General features: G+C 42.6%; 1 protein-coding gene across 3 annotated transcripts; it reads right to left on the bottom strand.

Moving 5' to 3' along the window:
* Positions 1–3: 3 nt before the first annotated feature.
* Positions 4–11,942, bottom strand: LOC139583403 (alanine aminotransferase 2-like). Of its 3 annotated transcripts, none has more exons than XM_071414454.1 (12): positions 11,819–11,942; positions 9,124–9,306; positions 3,452–3,541; positions 3,233–3,341; positions 2,990–3,123; positions 2,556–2,799; positions 2,384–2,463; positions 2,128–2,264; positions 1,794–1,968; positions 1,491–1,646; positions 1,233–1,345; positions 4–1,040 (listed from the first exon to the last, which is right to left on the bottom strand). In XM_071414454.1, exons 2-12 carry the CDS (start codon positions 9,253–9,255, stop codon positions 950–952), a joined length of 1,461 nt encoding a protein of 486 aa, XP_071270555.1. In that variant the 5' UTR covers positions 9,256–9,306; positions 11,819–11,942; the 3' UTR covers positions 4–949. The 3 variants fall into 3 exon arrangements, with proteins under 3 accessions (XP_071270555.1, XP_071270554.1, XP_071270557.1); XM_071414453.1 differs by lacking the exon at positions 11,819–11,942 and adding an exon at positions 9,598–9,755; XM_071414456.1 differs by lacking the exons at positions 9,124–9,306; positions 11,819–11,942 and adding an exon at positions 3,646–3,782.
* Positions 11,943–20,234: the final 8,292 nt, after the last annotated feature.

The following is a 20,234-nucleotide window of genomic DNA, read 5'->3' as shown; positions in this document are numbered from 1 at the left end:
CAAGACATAGAAATTACACTTTAATTTATATTTTTACAATTCAAGATAAAATCAACATGGTTATTAAATACTGTAGCTACATTCAGAGTGTTCATCGTACACACAGTAGTTCACAGTATCCTTTTCAACGCAACAGCCATTGCACTCCCTCTGGAATGCAATAAAAGCACACCTCTGCCAACTATTTACTGATATTAGTACGACTGATCATAATGTAGCTGTATAACCTGTAAAACTAGATGTTCTGCCAATTATTTTACAGCCTAAGTAAAACCCTCAACTGACAATCAGTTATAGTCATGAACTGAAAATGACTAAAACATTATCACATATGTACACTGTGCAGATGCTGTCTGACACACGATTTAAACAATTAGCTGAAACAGAACAGCATGCCATGCTAAAAAGTGCAGTTTCTTAACACATTGCTCCTCTTTTAATGTCAAGTCTAGGACACTAGAGTGGAGAGTCTCGAGCAGGGGGTGTGTTGGTAACGCACTGGCACGCTTTCAGTTAGATATTTTCACCATCTCTCCATCCAGTTCCTGAGGAGGAAGGGTGGGGTTTTGTTACAGACCGGACTGGGAAGAGGGGTGGGGTTTTGTTACAGACTGGACCGGACTGGGAAGAGGGGTGGGGTTTTGTTACAGACTGGACCGGACCGGGAAGAGGAGTGGGGTTTTGTTACAGACCGGACCGGGAAGAGGGGTGGGGTTTTGTTACAAACTGGACCGGGAAGAGGGGTGGGGTTTTGTTACAGACTGGACCGGACTGGGAAGAGGGGGGGGTTTTGTTACAGACCGGACCAGGAAGAGGGGTGGGGTTTTGTTATAGACCGGACTAGGAAGAGGGGTGGGGTTTTGTTACAGATCGGACCGTACTAGGAAGAGGGGTGGGGTTTTGTTACAGACCAGACTGGGAAGAGAAGGGGAGATGAAGGTGAGTGGGGTTATGAGAACTCCTCTGTGAACCGCTTATGAAACTCCCTGATCTTTTCCAATACAACCTTCAGCTTTTCAGTTGCAGGTAAGATGGTCATCCTACACAGAGAAAGAAAGAGTGTGAGAAAGAGAAAAAAATTGTGTTTTCTTAGCATGAACATCACTGGGGGCAGGGTACCAGTCTGTTTAGCTATCATTCCACTCTTTGCCATGAAAAACATTTGACATGACAAGGAGTGGAATGATAGCTAAACAGACTGGTACCCAGGCTAGACAGGCGACCGGTCTAACCTGAAATGGTAGGTTCCATCTCTCTGCCCGAAGCCGCTACCTGGAACCAGGCAGATACCAGTCTCCTCCAGCAGCTTCATACAGTAGAACATGTCTGGAGCCTGGCCTTTCTCCTACACAGAGGTAGAGAAGGTTGAATAACAACACAGAAGGGATTGGAATAGGAAGAATCAGACAACTGAGCATCAGAAACAGGCAGGGAAAGGAGAGATCAATTAACAGAGAGGGAGGGTGAAAGAGGGGGAGGGAAAGACATACCTTTGCCGCGTTGATGGCTTTCTCTGGCAGTGAGAGGCGGGGGAAGGTGTACATGGCTCCCTGGACAGGGTTACAGTGGATCCCTGGGACCGTGTTGAGGACCTGCTCTGTCATCTTGGCCTTCTCAGCCAGGATATCCAGGTTGGCAGTACGCTCCTGTTAAGTGGTCAGAGATCAGGATAATACTAACAAATTGTGACACAATGTACATACATTTTTACTGAACAGCACCTGTTACACTGTAATAATATTAATGTGACATTTAGGGCTGAATCCTAACATCCACGTCATGTGTATGCTGACCTTGATGAAGGTGGCATAGGAAGGCTCGTCAGGCTGAGGGGGATTGACCACCAGGTCCAGTAGGGCCTGCCCAGGGATGGGGGGGCACAGCCGCACAGACACCAGCTTAGTCAGCTGCAACTTCACCTCAGGGTCCATGTTAACCACCTCCATGTACCCTCCTCTGAAACCACACCTGTATGACAGGAACACACACACACACATTCATATGGTACAGTAACTGACATACTTGATTCACATACCGTACGACGTGTCAAGTTCATTTTTCCTAATAGAGCCAAGTTATGTCAGTCACCATCTGTGAGAATACGTGGGTGTGTAGCTACAGACTTACTCTCCCATGAAGCATTTGGAGGTGGAGTGGAAGGAGGCCAGCTCCACAACACTGGAGTACTCTGGTCCCATCTCAAACAGAACCTTCTTAAAGGAGTGGAACTGGCAACCCTCCGCGTACACATTATCCTGGTACACCTGGTAGCCACAGAGGGAGGGAGTGATACGTATTGAATATCTTGTCTGGAAGAAAAACCTTAGAGAAGGGGGAGAAAGGGTAAGATCAGGTAGAAGAGATTGTATTATTACTAAATTACCTCATCAGCCATCAGGAAAAGGTGCTCCTCAGCAGCAAATCGGATCACATCTTCAATGCACTGCCTGCTCTGGACCTGACCTATCACAGTGAAGGGTGACAAGAGTTCTCTAAACAGAACAGAGATGGTCTAAAAATAAGTGAGTCAGATCCCTAAACTTGTGTCCACATACCTGTGGGGTTGCCAGGGTTGATAATGCAGAGGGCGCGGGGTTTACAGTGCTCCCTGGCTGCCTTCACAGCCCTCCTTAGCTCACCGACGTCCAGGCTCCAGCACTTGTCCTCGTCCAGGTAGTAGCTGATCTGGACAGCCGCCAGCTCAGCCAGAGCAGCAGAGTAGAGGGGGTACTGAGGGATGGAGATCATCACCCCTGTACGGTTCTTCCCCTCGCCTGACGTCAACAACTTTAGCATGGTCTATAGAGAGAGAGAGATGTGAGGGAGGTAGAAAGGATGCAAGGGGCGAGTCATGTGCCGTAAGATCCGATTTAGCATTGAGAGATGATCTATTGATCCAGTAAATAGTTAAAAGAGTTGGTTGTAATCAGCATTTTAGTCACGCGAGCACAAGTCAAGAACTCAGTACTATAGCCATCATCAGTTTTACCACTATGGCATCACTGGCCCCGGTGGAGAGGTAGATGCTGTCGGGGTTACTGGGGATGCCACCGTCCCGCTTCTCAATGTATTTAGCCACATCCTGTCGTACGATCTCAATGCCTGGACTAGCACTGTATGCACCTGAAATAGATAAAAGTTCAATGGATATTTAACATTTTTTATTTTTATTTTATTTTTAATATACAACTTTTTTTTTACACAGTACAGCCTACAGTAAGAGTTATTTCACCTATACTTCCCCCTCCACAGGCCTGAAGGATGCGCCGTGCTCTATTTTTAGCATCCTCTGGAAACTTGTCGTCTTCTAGGAGATCTGGGTAGGCGCAGAGCGCTACAACCTGACGGGAACAGAGAAGTTGTAGTAATGTATAGTAAATAGTCATCTATAATAATAATGGGAAACTTCCATATAAAATACACCACAGCTTTAGAACAACAATTAACAGACCTGTCGGAGAAATGTGATTGGTTTCTGGCCCATGGCATGCGCATCACCAATGTTGGCCTTGATGACCTCTGTAAAAGGCTTCTCAACCCCCTGCAGAAACAGAGAGAGTTGCAGTTATTACACAGATATGGTTATCATGATAATTAAACAACAGTCACATTTAGTGCATGACAATCCCCAGTAGTAATACTTACGCGCCAACCTCTGAGTATGACAACTCTAAACTTGGTTTAAAATCCCTGCCTATTCAACCATTGGACTTTGTATAATCCTGGAAGCCAACAGCATGTTATAGAGAGGGACTGGAGACAGCTGTGATACTCCCACTGTGTGTAGACTGGGGAGGGCAGGAGAGATCTGGGTCAACAATAGGGCTGTTGCTGTGCCAATGCCGCTTGCCCTCTCTTTTTTCTCCCTGTCATTCTGTCCCTGCTCAAGCCTACTCCATAGCCCTCTCCAGTTCTTATAATCAGAATTTCATTCAAACTCATGACACTGGTAAAAAAAATAGAACAGGGAGCATATCACCTGCAATGCAAAGGCTTGATAAACAACATTCAGGCTTGTAGCCAATACAAGAAACTAGACGGACAAGACCTAGAGTGGAAACAGTAACGCGACAATGACAACATGTTCTTTGCGTAGCCTGGTAGATGTGGTAGACCTAGTAGTCATTGAACAGCGTAATGTGATAAGTCCCTGAATACACCCCCCTATGGTTTTACTGTACAGCACCTGGATTAGTGCGATTTGGAGTTTAACTTTCTTTAAACTTTTGTAGTCCCCTGAGGTGTCATCAAAGCTACACACTACATAGGCTTTCTTTTAACTGTTAATATTAGGTTGTGACCTCTATGCTGCACATACTGTCTGAGTGCTCCGTCTTCACATCAGCCATCTTGGTATGGGAATGGCTATACTGTAGATGACACTGCTTTCCTTGTTGTGTAGCTAAACAGGCACTCTGTTCGTTCCCCCAACTGAAACCTAAACCCACAGGATAACTTCCTGCTTTCCTCCTGTAGGTCAATATCAGGGGGCGTCTCGTGATTTCTGCCAATCAAAATGGAAGGGAGAGGGGGACACCCAGCTGTGTTTGTACTGCTGGGACATCAGTGTGCTCAGGCAGGGACAGCAGGTATTCCATTTTACAAACAGAGAAAGACACTGGAGCTGAATGCCACAACAATCCAAAACCACCAGTAATAATCATTTAAAAGAGGCAATCTGCAGCTACATACATTGTTGGACTTGCCTAATAGCTTAGTTCAACTGGTGTACCCCATCAGAACCCAAAATAGAAGCCTGTTTTACTCCAATGTTTGTAAACATTGTAAAATGTAAACAGTGTATAGCCTCAAAACATGGTTAAACACTAATGTTGTTATCATCGACGGTTAGTCCTTGCATCCATAGCTCTGTCTATATATTTGAGAGTGGTTACACTTCTCCAAGCCCATCCCTCAGCTTTTTACCAAAACAGACTTTTTGTTATTAATTGTCCCTTTAAATAACTTGCGTTTCACATCCAAAACACTTCTCAGGATTCTTAGAACGGGACACACGGCACATGCATAATGAAAGATCAGCTGCTCATTCCGTTCAGATCAGCTGACATTGGCTGCATGTAAATCAAATCAGACTGGTTCATTCCCTCATCGCACAGTCCCAATCCCCCATGCCAGTCCTCCGCTCTCATTAGCAGTCCTGTGCCCCCAGCTTCTGTATAGATTAGGCCTGGCACAGAGTCAGCCTGGCACAGGGGTTACAGAGGGGAGATCAGGGCCTGGGTAGACTACAGAGGATAGAAAGTTATCTTTTGGTGAGGGGCGATTCTCAGAATTAATCATGCGCCGTCGGAGTTCTTCAATGTTATGGCAACCAAGGTATGTAAAAAAGTTTTTTTTTCCCATTTCCATTGTTTCAGTTAAGTAACAGAAACTGGCTGTTATCTGGCTGTTCATTGTCTCTGGTCAACATCCCTAGTATGTTAACCTACTGTGATTCACCTCATTCTAACGACCATACAGGTCTGATCTGACCGGGAAGGTCCGAGAAGGGACGCAAAGCTCTTCCCTTCTTGGTCTCATCCCTCGCTTGAGTCGAACAATGAGTGTGCTGTTCGCTGTGTGAGAACTGCCCCCCCCCACCGGTCAGCTCTGTGTTCTCCTGTTCAGCACCAGGCACTGACAACAGGGCTCTGGACCGGCCAATTGAGACCAGGACACAACTCTATTCACTATAGCTTTATCAGTGAAATGCATGAATTGCAAGTTCTAGACAAATGTATCAAAAGTGACATACACCCGTGCCTTACATTTGTATGCTTTAATCCCCTTGTTATGTGCTCCTGCTGTGAGACACTCTGGATAAGGGCATTTGATAAAATGTTATTTTCAGTTCTTCCCAGCAAAGCCTGGGAATGGAGGTAGGTCGCCATAGAAACCTCATTGAGGCTAAACTAAGCACTCTCATTGATCACCATCATGAAAAGACCCTTGTTGTGCCAACCAGACACACAGGCATAGCTACTAGCTAGCCCCAAAACAAATTGGTACGTGCTATTCGGAATCCTTGAGACACTACCCCATTGAAGTTGATATTTAAAATGGTTACGGTAAGGGTTAAGGTTTGGTAAGGGTTTGGCTAATGGTAGGGGTTAAGGTTCGGTAAGGGTTTGGCTAATGGTAAGGGTTAGGCTAATGGTAGGGGTTAAGGTTCGGTAAGGGTTAAGGTTTGGTAAGGGTTTGGCTAATGGTAGGGGTTAAGGTTCGGTAAGGGTTAGGCTAATGGTAGGGGTTAAGGTTCGGTAAGGGTTAGGCTAATGGTAGTGGTTAGGTTCGGTAAGGGTTAGGGTAATGGTAGGGGTTAAGGTTCGGGTAGGGTAATGGTAGGGGTTAAGGTAGGAATGTACCAAGGATTCCAGATAGCACTGACCAAAACAAATTGGCCCAATTATATTGACCTAATACTTCAGTTTTATGAAATTTGCTTTTTTTTCCTGGAAAGTAGGCTATAAAATTCCAAACCCAATCACTGTATACCAGTCTTTGGATGCAGCCTAGGAATAAATGACTGACCAGTCTGAGGTGAATGTATCAGCCATTCCACTTCAAACCAGACTGACCTTAGTCCCATAGGTTTTGCTGAGTTATCAGTAAGTGTCACTGCCCAGTGCCCTGACAGGAAGTCTCTCAGCATACCAGCCAATGGGATGGGCATATCCCACTCCATGTGAATCCTAGTTAGCTTCTATAACATATCCAATAACATTTGTCAAGTTGAATCTCAACATTAAAATTAGGCAATCATTGTATTCTTTGAACCCTGTTATAACTGAAACATGGAAAGGATATTACACATAAAGTATGTCTGGAGGGAGGGAGAAAACTGTTGGGGATATTGTGGTGTTGAACTTTAGACATAACTTTACTTTCTGCAAAACCTGAGCACCCTACAGTATGGCGCTCCTCAAAGAGAAGCATAGGGGTGGTGATGTCACAATGGGCACCTGCTCGACAGGGTTTAGCTGTTGGCACAGTGCCCAGTCAACTGCTCCACATGGCTTCAGACTAGCCCAAGTGAAGGAGACAATTCACAGACAAAAGAGAGGGAGGGTGTATACTCAATTCTACTCTGAATCAATCCACTCTAGTTTGGTAACCATCCCCACCTCAGGCCTTAGGAGTGAACGACGAAGACCCCTGGAGGTACATGGCCTATCCAGGAAGGTACTTGAGAAGACTTCTGAGACAATAGACCTTCTGGTAAAATGTACATGAGGGGTACTTCAGGGGTATTTGTATTTATTAAGGATCCCCATTATTTCCTGCCAAGGCAGCAGCTACTCTTCCTGGGGTCCAGCAACATTAAGGCAACTATATACAATTTAAAATATTACATTTCATAACACTTTTCACAACACATTAAGTGTGTTCCCTCAGGCCAATACTTTACTGCCACATATCTACAATACAACATCCATGTGTACGAGTGTGTCTCTTCACAGTCCCCGCTGTTCCATAAGGTGTATTTTTGATCTGTTTTTTAAAATCTGAATCTACTGCTTGCATCAGTTACCTGATTTGGAATAGAGTTCCATGTAGTCATGGCTCTATGTAGTACTGTGCACCTCCCATAGTCTGTTCTTGATTTGGGGGTTGTGAAGAGACCTCTGGTGGCATGTCATGTGGGGTATGCATTCGTGTTGAGCTGTGTGCTAGTAGTTTAAACAGACACCTCGGTGCATTCAGCATGTCAACACTTCTTACAAAAACAAGTGGTGATGAAGTCAATCTCTCCTCCACTAATATTAACTCTCTGTGTATATTTAAGGGCCAGCCATGCTGCCCTATTCGGAGCCAATTGTAATTTTCCGAGGTCCCTCTTTGTGGCACCTGACCACACGATTGAAAAGTAGTCCAGGTGCGACAAACCTAGGCAGAGCAGCGCTTTAATTATGGACAGACTTCTCCCCCATCTTAGCTACTGTTGTATCAACATGTTTTGACTATGACAGACAGTTTACAATCCAGGGTTACTCCAAGCAGTTTGGTCACCTCAACTTGCTCAATTTCCACATTATTTATTACAAGATTTACTTGAGGTTTGGGGTTTAGTGAATGATCTGTCCCAAATACAATGCTTTTAGTTTTTTAAATATTTAGGACTAACTAATTCCTCGCCAGCCATTCTGAAACGAACTGCAGCTCTTTGTTAAGTGTTGCATTGATTTCACTCACTGTAGTAGTGGACATGGATAGTGTTGAGCCATCCGCATGCATAGACACACTGGCTTTACTCAAATGTAATTAGTAAAGATTGAAAAAAGGGACCTAGACAGCTGCCCTGGGAAATTCCTGATTCTACCTGGATTATGTTGGAGAGGTTTCCATTAAAGAACACCCTCGGTGTTCTGTTAGACCGGTAACTCTTTATCCACAAAATAGCACGGGGTGTAAAGCCATTACACATACGTTTTTCCAGCAGCAGACTATGGTCGATAATGTCAAAAGCCGCACTGAAGTCCAAAAAAACAGTACCACAATTTTTTTATCATCAATTTCTCTCAGCCAATCATCACTCATACTTCAGGGATACTCCGGGCAAAGCAAAAATCAGTTGGTGGTACAGTACCAGAAAAAGGTTTGAAACCACTGCCTTTAAAACAATGTTGTGGTTCAGGGTCAGCTTCTCCAAAAGAGTGAGCATTAGTTTCAGGGCAGTCCCTCATAAAGATCAGTATCCTTTGCATACTTGTGTGTTCTCTAAGGAAAGAATGGCACGTATCATAGGATCACCAATGTCACCAGAGTGCACTATCATCACACAGCTCTATACTGTTTGACAGTGTTTGTGCACACTCAATGCATGAAAAGTTAGTAAATAGGTTGACTGAAAGTCTGACATAGCCTATGTCCCAACTCATTCTGCGTGTAAGTGACGCTTCTGAGGAACCCAGTGGGTTTAACTTTTAATCTTTACTCATCCCAGTCCGATCATGGTTTACGGCAAAGTTTATTTTACGCCTGCTACATTAGGTTGGTTAATCGTCAGCTTCCCACTGACATCTGGTAATTTGCTACATGTCACCTGGGCTGTCCCATTTCTCAAGAAAAAGGCCAGCCACATGCAAATCTCGATCTCTGTCCAACAGTACACACTTACTGTACCTCTTTGAGCTCCTTTTCAATCTGCACTGCGCGTTGCACGATTGGACCACGGACAGCATACTCAACCCGCTTTACATTCGGGTTCATGGTGTCCATGTTAAGCACCCGGTTCCCAAGTCCATTTTCAGTCATGTTCGGTTTCTGGAGCTCACACTCTGTTCCGCTGATAGCCCACGAAATATTCTGTGAAATTTAAGAGAACGCAAAGGAGAAAGAACGAAGAGTGGTTGGTTAGTTTGAAGTGTGAAACCACCAATGCACACCACACGAGCTTGTACAGTACTTGCCAAAACCAGTATTATTGTTGCAACGAGCGCACGCACGCGGTATGCGAACATCGTTGCACTGGAGAAGACACACTACATACATGTGTGCACAAGTCAAAGACCCGGAGTTAAATCTTTTACACTATTAGTCAAACTTTCTTTCAGTGACATAAACTGGATTCAAAACAGTTTTGTCATTATGTCTTACCATAACCACCGAAAACGCGCGACCAAACCGTCGTTTTGTCAGTTCCAGGTCTTCAACAGGCTGTGATTTTCTCAAACAACTTTTCGGCCACACAAAGATTATGGATGGCTACAGTCAGAGACAAACACCCCCCTCCAACGTCATTGCCCAACCTGCCGGGAGATGGTGCTATTTTTCATTTTACTTGGTTTATGGAATAGTAGCGCTCTCTGGCGGCCGGTTGGGCTACAACAGTCAATGTTTTTATAAGGAGGTTTTCACGCCTCGTTTAGACTTGTGGTATTTAATACCAGACAGGGAGAGGCGAAGCCACCAGGACGGGCTCATTGTAACGGCTGGAATGGAATACATGGAGCTGAGTCAAACATGTGGTTTCCATATGTTTGATACCCTTCTATTATTCCATTCCAGCCCTTCACTTTAGCTAGCTTCTGAGCATGAGGCCTGTGAGAGAAAAAAATGTGAACAATGGGCAATCTGGGATTTGTAGGCCTACATCCAGTCCTGTACTTTTCGACTAATGATATAGCCATTGATTCTTAAAGAATCAAACTTATAAATGTCTCATGTGGTTTAGTTCGACTGTCAATCAGAAAACAAAATATAAACTTTTTTCCATTGTTTACAAATATGCCCTTTTAATTCTAATCTGTTATTTACTTCCCCGACACTAGATGATGGTCTCTCGTAACAGACTAATGCATGTGGGATTTGGTTCTGGGTGCCTGAGATGATGGATAGAGAAGTGTTCAAACTCAAACAGTTTTCATACTATTCAAATTCTAGTAATTGATTCACATGGGAATTCTGGGGCTGTTGTTTTCTAAGTAGCTAGGTACTTACATAGGCTGGAATACTCTGACCAAATAGCTGGGGTGGAGAACACTTGTGACACAAATTATTTGTAAAAGATAATTATAGATAATAACAAAACCATTAGGGAAGTGATTTTCAATGCTCAAAGGTTAAAAACATGACCATTTCATTGAAGGATTAATATTATTGCCATGGAGACTGAAAAAGGAGAGGCGTGTTGGCAGACATTCTATTTTTGCTCTTTACATTGCTTTCCAGAATTGCACAGCACCGAAAGGCCTACAAATTCCTCTGTGGCACAGCACGCTGTGTGCTCTCAATTGGGACATCCCAGCCCTCCTCTTCCCACCCAGGAGTGTAGTGTTACTCTTACTGCCTGGCCAAATGTATACACAATGGATGCCACATCCCCACCCCAGGGTCATGTCCCACTTTTCTTTAAAAGGTTTTTATAGTTTCAATGTCAGAATTGTGTGTTTTTTTTCATCCTAATTGAATATTGGTATGTGTATGCATATTACTGTAAATATTGATCACATTCCCTGTGTATGATCATATATTCTGATACATTGAATGTTTATTGTGAAACTGTTATTAATTTTTTACCTCCTATTTCAGGAAGTGATGTCACTGAGTACTGCCCCTATATATAGGACCTTCCACCCTCACCTGGGATATGGATGCCTGATGAAAACCTAGGGGTCGAAACGTTGTTGTAAATAAATATCACCTGGGAGCATGAGCAACAGTGTGCAGCGTTTTCTTTTCTGTTTTCCATGAGTTCGCCTACAATTCCAGCACCTGCGGAAAGTACCTGGATATGCGTATGTTCTTGGGTACCACGACAACACTCCCACCCATCCCCCTGCACACATCAATATCAAACCATTCCCTTCAATGTCAACATCCTAACCTGACTCCTCCTTGTCCTAAATAACTCCTGTGAGAAACACTGCGGATTATGACAAGTTTGCAATTATTCAGGTCACACGTCAGTAGTACAATGCTCCTCTGAAAATATTTGACTGATCGTCAAATGCGTTCGATTTAAACAGTCCTAAGAAAAATGTAACATTGCATAGTTACTACTCTAGGGTAACTGTGTGTATTTACATGCTACATAATTATTACATTGATTATTCCACTGGTACTCTGGTATAAATAAGGCATATCCTTTATAACAATTATGTTTACATAAGTTACAGGCCCAGTCCTCTGTTACCCTGTGTTACATGTCTTGGTTAGCTGAAATCAGACATTTTCAGCATGCCTAACAGTGCTCTGGTCTGACCAGGGACATGACAGCACACTGCATAACCTCTATAACCCTCCAGTCTAGTCCATGCCTTTCCTATGAGACCTTCACTCCTACAATTAAATCACAGTGAAACAACTCAACACTCACCAGAGAACGGTATCCTCTCTGTGGATGTAGCCACTAGCCAATGGTCAATCAGTGGTCAGTAAAAGCACAAGGGTTCTCTCTGTATATCCCTGTCAGTCAGTCAGTCTGTCTTTGGTCGTTCTGTCTCCACCTTACCCTGACAACCAGGACATAGGACAGACCTGGTCTAAGTCTGTGATGTCATATCTTCTCCCCGCCCCCAGTGACCGATTCTGGCCTATTCAAGAACAGCGGCTGTTAAAACTGAGGAGCGAAATAAGAACCACTCTGCCTGGCCTTTGACCCGCATGAGAGTGGATGAACTGGGCTGTATTTCAAAACCAGCAGCCACAGTTTGGACTGTTCTGTGCTCAGTTTTTACTGTCTTATTATATGCCCATTCACTGTGTCAACTGGTCTAGGATCAGCAAGCATTCTAGGAGGGGAGTGGCAGACGTGGAACATACAGTCCAAGGAGGTGGAATGTATGCGTGTGTCTCTGTGGGTGGAAAAGACATTTGATCCCTCCTCACATGGTGGGCACGCAACCATGTGATTCTCCCAGGCCCAGTGACGTTCTTGTACCACCCATTTTACAGTTGGTCATACAACATACTGTTCTCAAACTATGTCAGTAGGCCTACTACTACTACTACTACTACTACTACTCCTATTCTCCATATGGGCCATGGGGACTCCAATCAGCACGTATGCATCCCTCCAATATCTTGACTTGCATAGCTCAAATCTAAAGCTCAAAAGGTCAGGGGTAGGCAACTAGATTCAGTCACGGAACGATTTTTGTCGGACAGGATGGTCGGGGGGCCAGAACATAATTATAATAATTTGTACACTGCAAATTGACCACAACTAAGTCCAGAAAGAGACTGTACTTGAAAATAACAATCATTTCATACCTTGATTACATTGAGACACCATCACGTATTTTTTTTTATTAATGGGAATACTTGAAACAGATTTCCTGAATTATTTTTTGTATTTTTTATTAATTGTTAATATAATCTTCTTGGGGAGACAAAAAAATAAGTTGCGGAACCGTTTTGGCCTGCGGGCTGCCTAATGCCGACCTAGGTTGTCATAAGCCCTTAGTATATTCTTCAATGGGTTTCCCTCACACAAGCTTGAGAGCAGTAGTAGAGCAGTCTTTATTATCCCCTGGGGGCACGTAGTAAAAACACATTGAACACATGACAATAAATATACACAAAACAATATAGCATATACTGCAATACAGAGCCTTGCAAAAGTATTCAGACCCCTTGGATTTCTTCACATTTTATTGTGTTACAAAGTGGGATTAACATATATTAAATTGTCATTTTTTTGGTCAGCAATCTACACAAAGTACTCTAATGTCAGTAGAAGAAAAATTTGATAAAAAAAAAAAAAGACTAATAGAAATAAAATAATTGAAATATAATCGTTGCATAAGTATTCAGCTCCCTGAGTTAATACATGTTAGAAACACCTTTGGCATTGACTACAGCTGTGAGTCTTCTTGGGTAAGCCTATAAGAGCTTCGCACACCTGGATTATGCAATATTTGCAATTATTCTTTTCAAAATTCTTCAAGCTCTGTTAAGGTTTTGGGGATCATGGCTAGACAGCAATTTTCAAGTCTTACCATAGATTTTCAAGGAGATTTAAGTCAAAACTGTAACTTGGCCACTCAGTGAATGTTCCGGTCTTCTTGGTAAGCAACCCCCGTGTAGATTTGGCCTTGTGTTTCAGGTTATTGTCCTGCTGAAAGGTGAATTTCTCTACCAGTCTCTGGTGTAAAGCCGACTGAAGCAGGTTTTCCTCTAGGATTATTTCTGTTCTTAGCTCTATCCCATTAGTTTTTATCCTGAAAAACTCCCCAGGATTTGCCAATGTCAAGCATACCCATACCATGATGCAGTCACCACCAAGCTTGAAAATAAGGAGGCAGTTACTCAGTGATGTGTTGTGTTGTATTTGCCCTAAACGTAAGGCTTTGCATTTAGGACAAAAATAGTATTCCTTTGTTGTGTTTTTTTTGTTGCAGTATTACTTTAGTGCCTTGTTGCATACAAAATGCATTGTATTCTTGTTTTCACTCTGTCATTTAGGTCATTATTGTGGAGTCACTACAATGTTGTTGATCCATCCTCAGTTTTCTACCATCACAGACAACTCTGTAGCTGTTTTAAGATCACCAACGGCCTCATGGTAACATCCCTGAGCAGTTTAATTCCTGTTCAGCAAGTCAGTTCAGAAGGACGACTGTGTCTTTGATGTGTCTGGGTGGTTTAATATATAATCCACAGCATAATTATTAACTTGACCATGCTTAAAGAGATATTCAATGTCTGATTTGTTATTGTTAACCATCTACCATTGTTCTTCTTTATGAGGCCTTCAAAATGCTCCCTGGTCTTTGTAGTTGAATCTGTGCTTGAAATTCAACATTTGACTGGGGGGACCTTACAGATGTTGTATGCATGGGGGACAGAGGAAGGTTTAGTCCTTAAAAAATCATGTCAAAATTGTATTTTTTTTTGCATATCCCACTCCCCCTGAGACACACTCAGAGAGTGAGGTCACGGCCAGGGATCAGCCATTATTGAACCTAGAGCAATTAGGGTTAAGTGCCTTGCTCAAAAGCACATCAACAGATTTCTCACCATGTCAGCTCAGGAATTCAAACCAGCGACCTTTCGGTTACTGGCCCAACACTCTTAACCACTAGGCTACCTGCCGCACAGAGTGAGTCCATGTAACTTATTATGTGATTTGTAAAGTAAAATTTGACTCCTGAACTAATTGATGCTTGCCTAAACAAAGGGGCTGAATACTTATGCTACAACTATATTTAAAAGTAATGCATTTTTATTTATCTTTCAAAACATATACAATTTGTCTTCCACTTTGACATTACAGAGTATTTTGTTGTAGATTGATGAAAAAATTACAATTAAATAAATGTTAAGCCCACCTTGTAACAATAAAATGTGAAGAAATCCAAGGGGTCTGAATACTTTTGCAAGGCTCTGTACGTGCACAACTACCGAAACTACTACAGCTTATTGAGAAAGCTGATAGCAGCTGGCACGAAGGAGCGATTAGACCAATTTGTTTTAAAGTTGGGGAGTCTATATCTGCACCCTGAGAGAATCAACATGAATTAATCAAACAAGGGATGGTGGGAGTCACACTTGGATTGCGCCATGCATATGCCTTGTGTCTGATACAGGTGAGAAAAGGCCAGTTAAGTTCCTACCAACAGGGCCGGATTACCAAACGGGCATGCAGGGCACATACCCAACCTCCAGGTAGCCCCTAACCACCCCCCCAAAAAATAAACAGTATTTCTTTATTTTGGGGGGGCCCCCAAGATAGCATATTTGACTCATTTCAGGAAACTAGGCGTATGTCGTGTATCACTACTTCACAGGAGGCATTTGAACGTAAACATCAAAATGCATTTTTTGCCAGAAATGCCTTCTGAAACATGTGAACTTTCATGTGCCTAAATAAACAAACTTGTATGCCATATGTAAATACAAACAAAATTGTTATATCACGACCTTAGTTGGTTTAGCCACGGAAAAAGTCAGGAACCTTCTCGCTAGCCATGATTGGCTGAGATAATGGATGGGCTGGACATGCCGAGAGATGAGTTCGGATTGGTCTGCCATGTAGCATGCTTCTGTCCATAACATGAGCTGCTCAGTATATGTAGGTAATCCTTTCTAACGCAGCTTTTTTGAAAGATATCACGAAGAACTGTGACAATGTTGCTAATGCTCTCCACTCTTCACTTTCTGGAGGACAGAGTTTTGAAATCAGTGGAATGCCCGGTGGAAGCAGAGTATGATAGCTAAGGAGAAATTCAGGCGTTTGATTGCAAATATTCGGAGGGATTCAAAAAGAGAACACACAAAGGCTGTTGTATAAAACACCTATCTCCGGATTACATCTTCAAACTAAAGGCAACCATGGCATCTGTGACAGAGAGGGAGAAGCGTTCATCCATGTATACGGACGGGTAAGAGAGTCTAACTAGCTACATTTTCTGATGTTATATGTTTCTATTTTTGTCAGAAAGTCATTTTCATTGCAAGTTAAAGTGTACTGTAAGCTAGCTAATGTTATGTGAATGATCTGTGAAGTAATATTATTTGTATCCCAGAGCCATTTGCATTGCTAGTTATAGCCTAACGTTAGCTGTCAAGCTAACATTAAACCAACTTGGTTAGCTTTAGCTAACATTAAACCTACTTGGTTAGCTTTAGCTACCTGTAGATTCAGTAACGTTATGAGTTGGGATTATGGTTCATAACGTTACTAGCTACCTACCTACCTACATGTCTAACCAAGACTCCACTATGCAAGTAACCATTTCACTGTACCATTTACACCGTCTGTATCCTGTGCATGTGACAAATAAACTTTGATTTTATTTGATATAGTGTGAGACTGTAATGTGAGGAACAACATGACCTGCACCAAAGTCAAATTAGGATATAATGTTAGGACAACAAGACAGTGTGCAAGTTTTTAAATTCTCCTGTAGAATGCCCTGCTTTTATTTCGTCACGCTCACAACCTTAAGCTATTTTCTGTAATTATCTCACCATGAACTTATAAATAATGATCTTGTTGTGAGTTTATTTTCCTGTAATAATGAATACAAATGAGCAAATGTTAAGACGTTGTCAGCTATATATGTTAGCTAATGTTTAGAAAGTTGCTTTTAGTTGCCTGGTTTGCTTGATTGACATATACTAAATTATTTTTTAAACAGATGGGTTAATTGGTGTTAAAATACACCAGTTATGCTATTTTGGAACACCAGGCTGCTGATGACATTCAGCCTGTCATGTTTGTGTTTATATTTTTTCATAACAACAACATCAAGTTTCATGTTGGACGACAATGTTCATGATGTCACTGCGACAACTCTATATGGACATGTCGATAGAAGTAATATAAACCAGCCTTTCGTCTTGAAATCTTTGGTTTTCAGTACACTACTGTACTCACTCTGTTTAGCACGTCCTCACATGTGAATCCTTAAAGAGATGGGTGGGCCTAAGGCTTAAGAGGGTGTGAACGATGCTGAATGGGTGTAGACAAAGAACAGCTGTCCAGTAGGTGTCCCAAACATTCAAAGGCAATTTTCTCAAAAGTGGGGTTACAAATTTATCAACTTTCAAAGCAGAGTTACTTTCCCATTGTTCCTCAACTGTAGTGTATAACATACCATTTTCTATCTCTGAGTCTCTACTTTTATCCAATGTAAAAAAAACACAAATCTCAAATGTTGCAACATAAGACCAAATCGAGCCGGTTGGTCACATAGGAACACATCATAAGCAATGGTAAAATGTGTAGAATTGCAGGAAATTAGGTTTAAAACTGCAAAATGTCCACTCAGCCTCATGACTAAATGTTTGGGGGCCCCCTGGAGGTTGGTGCCCTGAGGCCCCAAATAAGACCGCCCGGCCTTGCCTACCAACGATCCTGCTACTTTCATAATGTTATCCAGCCTGTTCTTACTCCAAGTTAGTTTACCAAAACAGCAGATGATATTGAATGTTAAAATGGAATCAATGAACAATCTGTAAAAGATGGTCATCAGGGTCTTATCCACTCTGAAACGGCAGAGTTTCCTCAGGAAGAACAAGCATTGATATTCCTTTGCACAGATAGCATCCACATTGGTCTCAAAACTCAGTTTTCTGTCAAGGAAAGTGCCAAGATATTCACATCGATCAACGGTATCAACTGGCTCACCATCTATCAGCCTGTATTGGAGGCAGTGAGCTACTCTGGAAATCAATAGCCATATCCTTGGTTTTATTGACATCAAGTTCTAAGTAGGAGCAGTCACACCATCCAACGAACTCCACCACTGGGCGATGGCTCACCTCCTCATCCTGTAAAAGACTCACGATAACCAAGTGTTGTCAAGGGCAAAGTCAGCACAGAAACTAAGAGAGGGGTGGTAGTTGTGGCAGGTATAGACTGAAGGGCAGGCAATGTGCCAATTACTAGGGGTCTACACTGCAGGGTATATCCATCTTTCACCATGTGGTGGAATATCACCCCTCAGCCTCACACCACTCACCTCACGTTCACGCTGATGTATACTTTCTGCAACCACGTGCCTTTACACAACACAGAGACAACAACAGTGGGTCAGGGTGAGTCAGGGTCGGTCAGGGGAAGAGACCGGTATTGCCTGGATGTCTGCTGGGCACTGGAATGCCATTGTTGCACAGACTGGACTGTTACAATCAGTACAGTGTGTGTGTGTGTGTGTGTGTTGAATGGAAGATCTTCTTTGCCAAGACACTGCACAACTCCACCACTAGGGGATAATGTTTACTGCGTCCATATGTACACCTGAATGCAGCACATCAAATGCACAAGGAAAAGAACAGACTGAAGTTTGACATAATAACATATTTATTCTGAAATATTTACATAAAGCTGTAGATTTGTAGTAAAGTGATCAAATAGGAAATTAAACAAAGGGAAAGAAGGTACAAAAACAACACCTGTTATGGCGCTACAGTCGGTCCTTGGTCAGTCAGAGTTTATACAGCATGGAGTCCTTCCACTTCCCCTCCCACGGAACCAAATGCATCCCCTGTACCTGCTGAACAGGAAAGACAACTATATGCACCTTCAATACTTCAACAACCATTCCTTTACTCAGTGCAGCTACATTCATGTTCAATAGAGAGGAAACTGGTGTGAATGTTGAGCAGCATGGTTCTCTTCGCTCAGCGTTGCCCTACCGGTTTTTGGTACAGTAATGTAGCAGTTCATCAAACAATAGTACGCAAATATAAACACCATGGACCACGCAGCTGTCATACCGCTCAGGAAGGAGATGCATTCTGTCTCCTAGAGATGAACGTACTTTGGTGCGAAAAGTGCAAATCAATCCCAGAACAACAGCAAAGGACCTTGTGAAGATGCTGGAGGAAACAGGTACAAAAGTATCTATATTCACAGTAAAACGAATCCTATATCGACATAACCTGAAAGACCGCTCAGCAAGGATGAAGCCACTGCTACAAAACCACCATAAAAAAGCCAGACTACGGTTTGCAACTGCACATGGGGACAAAGATCATACTTTTTGTAGAAATGTCCTCTGGTCTGATGAAACAAAAATAGAACTGTTTGGCCAAAATTTCCATCGTTATGTTTGGAGGAAAAGGGGGATGCTTGCAAGCCGAAGAACATTATCCCAACTGTGAAGCACGGGGGTGGCAGCATCATGCTGTGGGGGTGCTTTGCTGCAGGAGGGACTGGTGCACTTCACAAAATAGATGGCATCATGAGGGAAAATTGTGTGGTTATATTGAAGCAACATCTCAAGACATCGGACAGGAAGTTAAAGTGTGGTCGCAAATGGGTCTTCCAAATGGACAATGAACCCAAGCATACTTCCAAAGTTGTGGCAAAATGGCTTAAGGACAACAAAGTCAAGGTATTGGAGTGGCCATCACAAAGCCCTGACCTCAATCCCGGAAAAATGTGTGGGCAGAACTGAAAAAGCATGTGCGAGCAAGGAGGCCTCCAAACCTGACTCAGTTACACCAGCTCTGTCAGGAGGAATGGGCCAAAATTCACCCAACTTATTGTCGGAAGCTTTAAAGGCAATGCTACCAAATACTAATTGAGTGTATGTAAACTTCTGTCCCACTGGGAATGTGATGAAAGAAATAAAAGCTGAAATAAATAATTCTCTCTATTATTCTGACATTTCACATTCTTAAAATAAAGTGGTGATACTAACTGACCTAAGACAGTATTTTTTTAACTAGGATTAAATGTAAGGAATAGTGAAAAACTGATTTTAAATGTATTTGGCTAAGGTGTATGTAAACTTCCCACTTCAACGGGAAGTTCATCTATTAAAGAGGCATTCCTTAGTTACTACATACATTTTTTGTACTGATGAATATGTACCCATTGATTCTTGAAGAATATAACGTATAAATGCCCCGTGAGCTTAGTTCAACTGTCGTACCCCATCAGAACCCAAAATATAAGCTTGTTTTACTCCAATGTTTGTAAACAAAGTAAATGTAAAGAACCACTGTATAGCCAAAAAATGTGGTTAAAACGATCATTTTGATATCATGGATGGTCCTTGCATCCATAGCGTAGTCGATGGTTTGAGAGTGGTTGTATTTCTCCAGCCTCATCCCTCAGCTTTTTACTGAAACTGTGGCAGGGAGAACACCTTAAGCTCCAGTTAAGGATTTCCGCTTTAAGAGAGCAAGCATGACTGTCCACCTGACTCCCAACGTATACAAATAAGTGACAATGTCTACACAAGTATTCTAAGCCCATGTCGCATACAAAAAATAAATAATTAAAAAGGCCGGTTGGACGTACTGCCAAGTTCTCTAAAATAACGTTGGAGGAT

The sequence above is a fragment of the Salvelinus alpinus genome, chromosome 8 (assembly GCF_045679555.1).
Source record: "Salvelinus alpinus chromosome 8, SLU_Salpinus.1, whole genome shotgun sequence".
In the NCBI taxonomy this organism is placed as follows: domain Eukaryota; kingdom Metazoa; phylum Chordata; class Actinopteri; order Salmoniformes; family Salmonidae; genus Salvelinus; species Salvelinus alpinus.
This window is presented reverse-complemented; position numbering and strand designations above follow the sequence as displayed.